The 12,369-nt window shown below is 33.8% G+C and overlaps 1 protein-coding gene across 6 annotated transcripts in view; it reads right to left on the reverse strand.

Annotated features, from left to right (window-relative positions):
- LOC5568034 (opioid-binding protein/cell adhesion molecule homolog) overlaps positions 1-12,369 on the reverse strand; it is a 232,708-nt gene that overhangs the window by 166,079 nt on the left and 54,260 nt on the right. For all 6 annotated transcript variants that reach the window (XM_021844513.1, XM_021844515.1, XM_021844514.1 and 3 more), the window contains exon 2: positions 1,204-1,486. In XM_021844513.1, the coding sequence (XP_021700205.1) occupies positions 1,204-1,402 (199 nt within the window). In that variant the 5' untranslated portion in view covers positions 1,403-1,486. The remainder of the gene's footprint in view (positions 1-1,203; positions 1,487-12,369) is intronic.

Consider the following 12,369-nt stretch of genomic DNA (forward strand, 5'->3'; position numbering starts at 1 on the left):
AAGATATACCATAACATAAGAATTACCTCTTTGTCTCAAATTCCAAACATGACATATAATCCAAACAGTACAAGGAATTGAATTATGGTATAATTGATCATATTGTGTAGATATTCGAGTGGGTTTCTTGAAAAATCACTATTAAAGTCCAGCTTCCAGAATATGAGTCTTGTTCAGATTTTGTTTCTATAGATATAAATACATATTATGACGCAAATATCCGCCAAAAATTAGGCTTAAGTGCATCCTAATTTCCATTGGCTTTTGGTGACATCTGCAGCTGCGAATAGCCATGATGAATAATGTATTATCAACAACGGTGCAGTGAAAACCACAACGCAACAATGGGAGCCGGCGAGTGAACGTACTCACTATGGCTTTCAATTTTACTATGGCCTATACGTCTGCCACCGGTCATCGTATTTAAGTTACTTACAAATGAGAAAGCCACGTGAATAGGTCAGCCCTTGCACGTTGGGTGATTTATAACACACCGATTATGTTGAGCATCTTGGAAACGTTTTGCAACATGATTTACGTAATGCCTGATTGCAAATCTTTTGTGGTTACATGTCATTAGGAGCTGTCCAGGCAAATTAATTCATTCATCTGCTTTAACACGATATGTAGATACCCAACTCAGTGTTCCGGGAAACGACTAATACCGGTTGGAAGATTAATTGAATTGTACAAACATACATATAACTTATAGATTATCGACTGGTGTGCAAATGTTTTCGGATATCATTTGCTCAGTCAAATTTCTATCAAAACTACTAGTCTCGCTCGAATGTATTTGAACAAACTCTTTAACAAATAATTGGCAGTTGTCTCTATTGTTTGGAACAATTAAACATTTTGTTGAATGAGAGTAAATGAAATATAACTAACATAATGCGCAAAAGTCCCAACCTTCGAGTGATTCTAATACTCAGTCTCGTGTTCTGGATTTGTTTGCAGCATGAATATTACACTGATCAATTTTGTGTCTGGATTCCTTTGAATGAAAGGGGAACTTGAAGTTGCATAAGGCAAACTAAAAAATAAGAACAGAATATTTTGTTGAAAAGTTTTACATACCTATACATAGCAAGCTCGGAAAAGAAAAAAAAACACGATGTGAATCAATCGTTTTAAATATATAAAAACAAAAAGGCCAACGATCGCTAAACAATAAAAGCACATAAACATCTATATAATTACCTGTAACTTCTGACGATACGACAAGCGGCACCACATGAAAGGAACACAAAAATGCTAATAATACTGATCTTAATGTGGTCCTCTTCATCACTTCCTCACTGTTCGTCCTTCTCTTTCTCCGATTTTGTAGCATTCCGAGGCTTTTGAAATCCCAACCGGCAGTACCCTTCACGGTGTAGTTCACACTTGCCACAAACATACACGTTTAGTCGATTTAGTTCACCACTTAACAGATAAACTCACTCACGGTGGCAGCCGTTCAACCGTGTTATGTGCTTTAGTGCTGTGTACGGAATAAAATTAAATACTTTCATTATTCTCGTTTACATGTGTTTAACTTTCTTTGCGTCACACTTTTACTTTCGCTCTCCAGAGCTTTCACTGTCAGCTGTTCAACAATAGCTTCAGGTAGGGGATAAAAAGTTAAGAACGAACCAAAACAGTTGAATGAAAAAAAAACTTACGACCTTATTGAGTAAAATGCACAAATGGGCAAAGATTTATTATTTTTGGTGTAGTTTTATTAGTTTTTAGTGTTTTCATTAGTTGAAATAGATATTAAGCCATGTTGTCTTGAAATCTACCAGAAAAAAGAATGGTGTTTGTATGTCAAGAAATGGTTTGAGAGCGGTTGAATGGACCTACATCACTCTCTCACTGTTGCATTCGACCAGAGTTGGGTCACACATTTTTATGGGCAAAAGACCACGTTTTGTAATACGATAAAAAGTACGACGTGGTTTATGGACTACCCTTTTATTATTATTTATTACGTTTGAAAACATGCGATTTTTTCATTTATATGATTGTCATAGCTTTCGACAAAACTCTTTCTGAATTATCGATTCCAAACGAAAAATGAGGAACTTAAAAGAAAACAACTAGAAGTCCTATCGATTTCTGACCGATGCCAGTATGCATTCTTCTACCATACCAACGTAGGATTAGTTGCAGTTGCACCAGCAGACGTATAATTTGCATACGCAATTCAAAGGGCAGTATGCAGATAGAAACGTGCGTACAGAATGTTTATCTTCGCACTCGAGACGCATCTCTGATAGCTCAGACACTTCTATCAGTTCAGATGTATATCCTGGGGCAATTTCAATCAGTCCATAGACAAGCAGAACAAGTGCAGCCGACCTCTATTCACTCTTAACGTTCGATTGATCCATAGATATATCGTTTGAGATGTTAATGTTGAGTTTCAATGAGAGGTTTATGGATGATGCAACTTTAAACTGCAAAATGTATTTATCATTCCTCTTTCTCAATAATAATATAAATGGTCATTTCGTTTACGTAAAATATGATAGCATACGCGACGTGATGGTACATTCTTGGTCGAACTTGAATCTGATATGAAATTCCGGTTCTGCATCTATGAACGAATGACAGTGAGTGTGTAAATACGTTCGAAATGAACTATCGTCGCATCGGTACTATGCTTATGCATTTCTCTTATTGAAACCAGGAATGGAATCAAGACACGAGGTATATTAAAGAAAAATATAAACAACACAGGCTATCAGTTCTTCAAATGAAGTACGAATGAAGCACAGAATGATTGAAAGAGGTATTGATTACAAGGCAACATGAGATTATTGGTTTTATATTCCGGTCGGGATTGTAAAATGTTATTTTGTTAAGGTAAAATATAGGGAAACATTAATGAATTATCGCGCTTTGAACATATAATTAGATAAAGAGCTACGTCATCAACTTTGATTTTGTTCTGACAGAAAGTTGTATGATTATTAAATTATTCGAACATCCAGAAAAAATGAAAATTACATATTTTACATTTTGGTATGGCTGCCTGAAAACGAGTATGATGAAAAACATTCAGATATAAAACGTTCATTACTCCCATGACTGGTCTGGGTTAAATTTTTTGGCTGAGTAACGGATCCACTTAAGGACATTAAAAATTCCATATTGAAAAAAGTTCGTAGATATGATTGGTAGAAGACTCACTGACTGGAAATATTCCCAGGTCACCAGTAAGCATTTGAACAAGTTGGATTGCTTGGGTGCATTGAATTAGCAGAAGCACTGCTATTTAATATCTTTAGTTTTAATAAGCATTTTCATTGCACGAATTATGTTCGGTTCGAAGCAAACAAAATGCTATCTTGTTGCTGCATGAAAGCTGCGGAAGAAGAGTACAGATTATGTGTTATTATATTTTTCGATTATTGGTAATTTTCGGTGATGATAACACACACTAGATTTCGATTTTACATGACGTTTCGGCCTACTGACATTCAACCATCATCAGATTTTTATGCAAATCGATCGATCACCACCAGTATGGTTGCAATACTAGAGTATTGCAACCACACTGGTGGTGATCGATCGATTTGCATAAAAATCTGATGATGGTCGAATGTCAGTAGGCTGAAACGCCATGTAAAATTGAAATCTAGTGTGTGTTATCATCACCGAAAATTACCAATAATCGAAAAATATAAAATTCGACGGTGACCCAAACCAAATAAAGTTATGTGTTATTAGTTTGACTGCCTATCTTGTCCCTCTCACTCATGTGTGTGCTGAGTTTGACATCTGATAGATTGTCATCAGATCAGACTTGCGTTATTGATTGCCTTCACCAAAAATAACGACTTACTCTTTCGTTTCATCAAAAAGGGCTTATATTTTTAACAAGGAAAATGGTTTGTTACCAACTGATTTTCCAGTCATGATAAAGGTAACGATTTGACTTTCTTTTTTCGTGCACATATGAGGGAGATGTTAATTTATGATCTGGACCTGGGAGGGAGAAACTGATACAAAATTTCTGCACGTCATAGTGAGCCCAAATTTTGCTGTCACGAACTGTCACTGTAAGCATTGGCGTAGGAACAGGGGGGGCAGGCCCCCACCCCCAGAGTCTTCCAGGCCCCCTCCAGAGTTTTGGATGAAATTAAAAAACAATAGTTTACATATTTTTAAAGTGAAGAAAAATCTTCTGAATCTATTGATAACAATTCCTCAGTAGTTACGTTCTTTTATTATGTTACGTTACGTTGTTCAATAATACTCCTAGCTTATCGTTCACAGCATTAGTGTGGCGGTTCTGAATTTGATGAATCGTGCGACCATCGAAAGATCAATCGTCCTGCTGTCGCTCGACATCTCCGTTGCAAAATACTGTGATACCAGAAAGCGCCAGTATCCTAGAAAATCGGTTCCTTAAATTCGTATTCTCTGAGTAGCGCAATCCATACTATTTCAAATGTTCTAGCATAGTGTAGCCTTTTAACTGCATTTTGATTTCCTGTGTTCTTGGAGGGTGCCCTAATCGAGGTTTCCGGTGATGATGATTGCCCCAATGAGATTTCTTTAAAGAAATTCATTGATAAAAAAGGTCTCAGCAAAGAAATAAATAGACTATTGACGAAAAACAAGGCCTTATTCATAACATATGTCTTCAAGGAATTTCAACCTGGCTAAGGCTTCTAAAAGAAGTTAAAAAATAAGGCCCTAATTTTTTATTCCAGCAATATGTTCTCTTTGTTTTCGTTTATTTTCTTGATTGTCTGATGGATTCCAGCTAATTATAAAGTAATTCTTAATTTTATGCAAGAATGACTGACTGACTGACATCCCAGATTCTCTGTTTTCCTTTGCAATTCTAGAATCCCTATAGTAATTCTGGGTTTCCGATAGGCATTCTAAATTTGTTGTAACAATTCTGGAATTCTTTTGGGTATATTGTAAATCCGGTATTTGATCTGGCCATTAATCTTTTGAAATTATTTGGGTATCTTCAAGACGGTATTTCTGTAAGAATCTCTTAGATTTCAGTGAGATTCCTGGTTTCGGGTCGGGTTTGAAGGCTACAAAATTGTCGGGTACGGGTCGGGTTCGTGCTTAAAACAAGTCGGGTTCGAGTCGAGTTTGGGTCGAGTTTGGTGAGAATTGTGAACAGAGTAACAACCTAAAAGCTTCCCTATGCATCTAAAACGATGAATTTGCTATTTTTTCGAACTCGTGTTTTTTTCGGGTTTTTCTTACAATTTTTTTTCGGGTTTCGGGTCGGGTTCGGGTTAACACAGCGAAAAATTTTCGGGTTCAGGCCGGGTCCGGGTTTGTTTTTCAATTATTGTCTCAGGTTCGGGTCGGGTCCGGGTTTGACGAAATAAAATGAGTCGGGTACGGGTCGGGTTCGGGTTTGAAAAATGTGAAACCCGACCATCTCTATAATCCATATCCATCATCGGAGTTCAACATGCTGTTTTTTTTTAATTCTCAGAGGAAGCTCAAAATTCAACCGCTGTTTCATCAAATTCTCAGTACTGGAATCTTGAAAATGTTAGGAGCTTTATAATTCCACAATTGCTGTAATCTCAAGATCTCTTTATAGGACACAGATTTTTAGCTAAAATTCAAAAATTCTCAGACAAATCTTCGTAATCATCATCATAAAATTAACTTACACATAAAGGGAATGCTAGATTTATCACAAATTTATACTTCGAATCGTGTAAAATTACATAATATACATGAATTAGTGTCCATGCACGATTACGCTATGTATAGCGGGAATGTAGTAGTATTCATATTTTCATATGATTTGTAGTTTGAATAAGCGACAAATTTGCCATGTACGCATGATTTTATTGATTTTAAGTGTCGCTACACGGTTTTTTATTCATATCAAAAGTGTAGTAAACTTTGTGGATTTTGTTTTTGAGTAGATGCTACATGTAGTAAAGTTCAACGCTTTTTATTCATACCGCCCAATGTGGAGATGAGTGCTTATTTTATGCCCTACATAAGGTACGTTTTATTCATTGATCAAGGTGTTCCAGTGTCATGATCGTAATTATCGTACATCTAAATAAAAACTCAATTGGCTAGACTGCACAACCTGCCAATGTATGTCCTTCCTGTTTTCGTCTACCTCGTCGTATAGAAGAAAATTATGAAAGTTAAACGCGGTCAATTTGAAACAGTGAGTTTTACTGCAGGGCAGGCACAGTTACTACACATGAAATATCGAACATTTTTTTTCCAAACTGCAAGATAACTCCAGCTTGCCAACGACAATCAAGGCAGGCTTGGTAAAAATCGTTAGTTTTCATTTGTTGTGCAGCTTCGACCTTTCCGGACAAACATTGTGAAAAGGCCACAGCTTTCTACGCATTTAATTTTAATTCTTATTTGAAAAAAATGAAATGATGCGAATTTCAATACTTTTTATTCACTCGTGCCAATACATTCGAATGTACATGAATTGATGCTTATTCTATTTTCGTCACCTTTGATAAAATGAAATAATATGTTTTGATCAATTACGCGCTTTTATTATGTTTGTCCATTGTTTAAGATCCCGGCTTACAGTCATTGGCGTAGCTAGGATTTTTTCCTGGAGGGGGTCTTGGGGGGGCCTAGAAAATTCTTGATTTACTAATAATCATTATTTTCACAAATTCCGTAGTTTGCATAAATTTGCCTTGATTTTATCTGTGTGAGTTATTGTCTCATATCAGCTATTATCTTTGAATATCAGTAAGGCTTGTTAATTTCAATTTTCATTACGGAAAATATCAATTCTTTCCCTAATCCAGTAGTCTTAATCCTTCAAGAATTCTCCGAAAGAACTCACGAAGAGTATCCCTTTGTAGTACTTGCACAAATTTCTCAGGTATCTGAGATCTCTTCATGAACTATTTCCGTACTTTTCCAGTGCAAGAACGCCTTTACCAGTTTTCACTCACACAGAAAGAAAAATCCATGTAAATTTCAGCGTAAAATCATGCACATAAAGGGAATGCCAGATATGTCGCAAATTTACATGACACAACGTGTAAAATTATATCAACATCATGTAAATTTATGCGAATTGTCACGTAATCGGTTAGAGTCCATGCTAGATTACACGATGTGTAGCGGAAACTTACATGAAGTTATTGTAATTTTACACGATGTGACGTGTAAATTTGCGAGATATCTGGCATTCCCTTCATGTGCATGATTTTACGTTGAAATTTACATGGATTTTTCTTTCTGTGCAGTTTTTGTTGGGACTCCCACGGAATTAGTAGTCATTATTAAACAGATTTTTCCCGGAGTTTCTTTAGGCTGTATAATCCGGAAATTTTTTGAAGAATCTGTATCAAATTGCTCAAAAGACGACATCAGAATTAACTAGGTACTTATTACACATAAATTTTGATTGTTGAAAATATAATTAAGTTGTTCGTTGATAATGTATTAAGGATTTTCTGGAATTACTAAGGATTTCTCCAAGAAGTAGTACAATAAATACTGCCAAAATTGTGTTCAAAAAATCTCTCTGAAATTTTTAAATGATTGCTTGAAAAATTCACAGCAAAAGTTCTTGATTCTTTCATGACTACTTCTTATATTTCACAAGATTTTGATAAATAATTGAATAAGATTCAATTGGGAAAATGTTCTTAGTGATTTCTCAGAGAAGTGTTCAACAAATCTATCTGCATTTTCTTAAAGAAAATTCTCTAAGTGTTTCTTTAGATTTATCTAAAAATCATTCTTCCGTGCAAATATTCAAAAATTTCCCGAGAAATTTGTTCAGAGATTTATTTATTTTTTTATTATTAAGTTCAAATTGAATTTGGAAAAATATTGAACTCTTGTCGGGAATTCAAGAATTAACCGAATTTTTGGATCTTTTTAACGTCCTGACGATGTACCTCACAGAAAAAGCTTTAGTATTTTTTGTAGGATTAACTACAAAAAATCTTGTTCATTTTTATCGTCTTTATAATAGACCATGACTTATGTTAAAACGGATGGAATTTTTTGATGAAGGTGAATATTTGTTGATGAATTCCTGATGGATTTTCATAAATCAGGAACCATACGTATAAGAACTCTGAAAATTTTCAAAACACCTGGAATTTATTTTTCTCCTTTAGATTCTTTAAAATGTTGCTTTTTGGAGTACGATTTTTTGTAAGAAGTTGTTTAAGAATACATCATGTGAAGGAAGGAGAAATAACAAAATGTCAAAGCAGTTCGAAACTACATATGGATAACGAAACTACCAAAGATAAGTGATTATCTATATATATATATATATATAAAAAAAACAATGATCAATAAATACATCGCTCAAATTATATAAAAAAAAAAAAAAACACACAAATTTCTCAAGAAGTTCCATTAGAATCTTCATAATTAAGGCAAAAAGCCTCTAGGAATTCCGCCTTGAAAATGCACAAGAATTCAATTCCAGAATATGGATTTTTTGCAGAATTTATGATACTATTTCTGAAACAATGTAAGAAAGATCTTTATAATTTCTTCATTTTTTCTCCACAGATTCCTTTACCGCTATGCTAATTTCGGAAGGAAAAAAAAGCTTGGAATTTTTCAATAAATTTCTTCTGGAGATTCGAAGCCAAAAGACATTCTAAAAACGCTTTTCGTATATAATTCCTGTACAATCTGGAGATTTGAAGTAGAATTTACAGAAACAAACAGAGGAGAATTTGTGACGCTATACACGATGCATTTTAAAAATATTTCTGAAGGACTTATGATGAATTTCACGAAAAGGTTTTTAATCATTTTTTTGGGAAAACTAGGGCAATTTACGGCTTCTGCACCATTAGACTGTTATCGGCAACCAAATTTCAAATGCCAGATACACAGTATTTTTCCATCAAAACACATCAATGAAAACATTCAGATGTTTCTTTGTTTGACGTTTGACGTTGACGAGATTGCCGAGATTGGACGAACAATTTCTCCAGAGATGCCATCAATTCGAATGAACACGGCTCAAAGTGCGACTGATTTGGAGATTTGCCTGCAGTTCTTATGGAAAATCTTCCGAAGAGAATAAGGCTGCCGAAAATGTCACACGGACATGGGTTGTTCGAAGCGTTATAAATAAGTGCCAAGAATACGTTAATTCCCATATATGAAGGAATTTGACAGAATCAACGACTTTTTGGAAAAAAAATGTTAAGACAAAGTTTGAACTTTTTAAAAGGTTTAGTAATTTTTTTAGTGTTCCCGGATACATATTTCGGGATCAACTTTAGCATGAACAAATCTCAATATTATTTGATTACTTTCTAAGAGATTTGAAGCAAAAGGTATAAACCACTCTTCGATATACATTAACGAATTTAATTAAACTAAAATTCTTGAGAAAACAAAAAAAATTCTTGGTTAAATGTAATTTAGAGTTAAATCAAAAAGTTCTTTCATGCGAAATTATTAAAAAAAATAAACGAAAACAAAGAGAACATATTGCTGGAATAAAAAATTAGGGCCTTATTTTTTAACTTCTTTTAGAAGCCTTAGCCAGGTTGAAATTCCTTGAAGACATATGTTATGAATAAGGCCTTGTTTTTCGTCAATAGTCTATTTATTTCTTTGCTGAGACCTTTTTTATCAATGAATTTCTTTAAAGAAATACTAAATTACTAAACCTTTTAAAAAGTTCAAACTTTGTCTTAACATTTTTTTTCCAAAAAGTCGTTGATTCTGTCAAATTCCTTCATATATGGGAATTAACGTATTCTTGGCACTTATTTATAACGCTTCGAACAACCCATGTCCGTGTGACATTTTCGGCAGCCTTATTCTCTTCGGAAGATTTTCCATAAGAACTGCAGGCAAATCTCCAAATCAGTCGCACTTTGAGCCGTGTTCATTCGAATTGATGGCATCTCTGGAGAAATTGTTCGTCCAATCTCGGCAATCTCGTCAACGTCAAACGTCAAACAAAGAAACATCTGAATGTTTTCATTGATGTGTTTTGATGGAAAAATACTGTGTATCTGGCATTTGAAATTTGGTTGCCGATAATAGTCTAATGGTGCAGAAGCCGTAAATTGCCCTAGTTTTCCCAAAAAAATGATTAAAAACCTTTTCGTGAAATTCATCATAAGTCCTTCAGAAATATTTTTAAAATGCATCGTGTATAGCGTCACAAATTCTCCTCTGTTTGTTTCTGTAAATTCTACTTCAAATCTCCAGATTGTACAGGAATTATATACGAAAAGCGTTTTTAGAATGTCTTTTGGCTTCGAATCTCCAGAAGAAATTTATTGAAAAATTCCAAGCTTTTTTTTCCTTCCGAAATTAGCATAGCGGTAAAGGAATCTGTGGAGAAAACATGAAGAAATTATAAAGATCTTTCTTACATTGTTTCAGAAATAGTATCATAAATTCTGCAAAAAATCCATATTCTGGAATTGAATTCTTGTGCATTTTCAAGGCGGAATTCCTAGAGGCTTTTTGCCTTAATTATGAAGATTCTAATGGAACTTCTTGAGAAATTTGTGTGTTTTTTTTTTTTTTAATATAATTTGAGCGATGTATTTATTGATCATTGTTTTTTTTATATATATATATATATATATATAGATAATCACTTATCTTTGGTAGTTTCGTTATCCATATGTAGTTTCGAACTGCTTTGACATTTTGTTATTTCTCCTTCCTTCACATGATGTATTCTTAAACAACTTCTTACAAAAAATCGTACTCCAAAAAGCAACATTTTAAAGAATCTAAAGGAGAAAAATAAATTCCAGGTGTTTTGAAAATTTTCAGAGTTCTTATACGTATGGTTCCTGATTTATGAAAATCCATCAGGAATTCATCAACAAATATTCACCTTCATCAAAAAATTCCATCCGTTTTAACATAAGTCATGGTCTATTATAAAGACGATAAAAATGAACAAGATTTTTTGTAGTTAATCCTACAAAAAATACTAAAGCTTTTTCTGTGAGGTACATCGTCAGGACGTTAAAAAGATCCAAAAATTCGGTTAATTCTTGAATTCCCGACAAGAGTTCAATATTTTTCCAAATTCAATTTGAACTTAATAATAAAAAAATAAATAAATCTCTGAACAAATTTCTCGGGAAATTTTTGAATATTTGCACGGAAGAATGATTTTTAGATAAATCTAAAGAAACACTTAGAGAATTTTCTTTAAGAAAATGCAGATAGATTTGTTGAACACTTCTCTGAGAAATCACTAAGAACATTTTCCCAATTGAATCTTATTCAATTATTTATCAAAATCTTGTGAAATATAAGAAGTAGTCATGAAAGAATCAAGAACTTTTGCTGTGAATTTTTCAAGCAATCATTTAAAAATTTCAGAGAGATTTTTTGAACACAATTTTGGCAGTATTTATTGTACTACTTCTTGGAGAAATCCTTAGTAATTCCAGAAAATCCTTAATACATTATCAACGAACAACTTAATTATATTTTCAACAATCAAAATTTATGTGTAATAAGTACCTAGTTAATTCTGATGTCGTCTTTTGAGCAATTTGATACAGATTCTTCAAAAAATTTCCGGATTATACAGCCTAAAGAAACTCCGGGAAAAATCTGTTTAATAATGACTACTAATTCCGTGGGAGTCCCAACAAAAACTGCACAGAAAGAAAAATCCATGTAAATTTCAACGTAAAATCATGCACATGAAGGGAATGCCAGATATCTCGCAAATTTACACGTCACATCGTGTAAAATTACAATAACTTCATGTAAGTTTCCGCTACACATCGTGTAATCTAGCATGGACTCTAACCGATTACGTGACAATTCGCATAAATTTACATGATGTTGATATAATTTTACACGTTGTGTCATGTAAATTTGCGACATATCTGGCATTCCCTTTATGTGCATGATTTTACGCTGAAATTTACATGGATTTTTCTTTCTGTGTGAGTGAAAACTGGTAAAGGCGTTCTTGCACTGGAAAAGTACGGAAATAGTTCATGAAGAGATCTCAGATACCTGAGAAATTTGTGCAAGTACTACAAAGGGATACTCTTCGTGAGTTCTTTCGGAGAATTCTTGAAGGATTAAGACTACTGGATTAGGGAAAGAATTGATATTTTCCGTAATGAAAATTGAAATTAACAAGCCTTACTGATATTCAAAGATAATAGCTGATATGAGACAATAACTCACACAGATAAAATCAAGGCAAATTTATGCAAACTACGGAATTTGTGAAAATAATGATTATTAGTAAATCAAGAATTTTCTAGGCCCCCCCAAGACCCCCTCCAGGAAAAAATCCTAGCTACGCCAATGACTGTAAGCCGGGATCTTAAACAATGGACAAACATAATAAAAGCGCGTAATTGATCAAAACATATTATTTCATTTTATCAAAGG

Source organism: Aedes aegypti, chromosome 2 (assembly GCF_002204515.2).
Source record: "Aedes aegypti strain LVP_AGWG chromosome 2, AaegL5.0 Primary Assembly, whole genome shotgun sequence".
Taxonomy (NCBI): domain Eukaryota; kingdom Metazoa; phylum Arthropoda; class Insecta; order Diptera; family Culicidae; genus Aedes; species Aedes aegypti.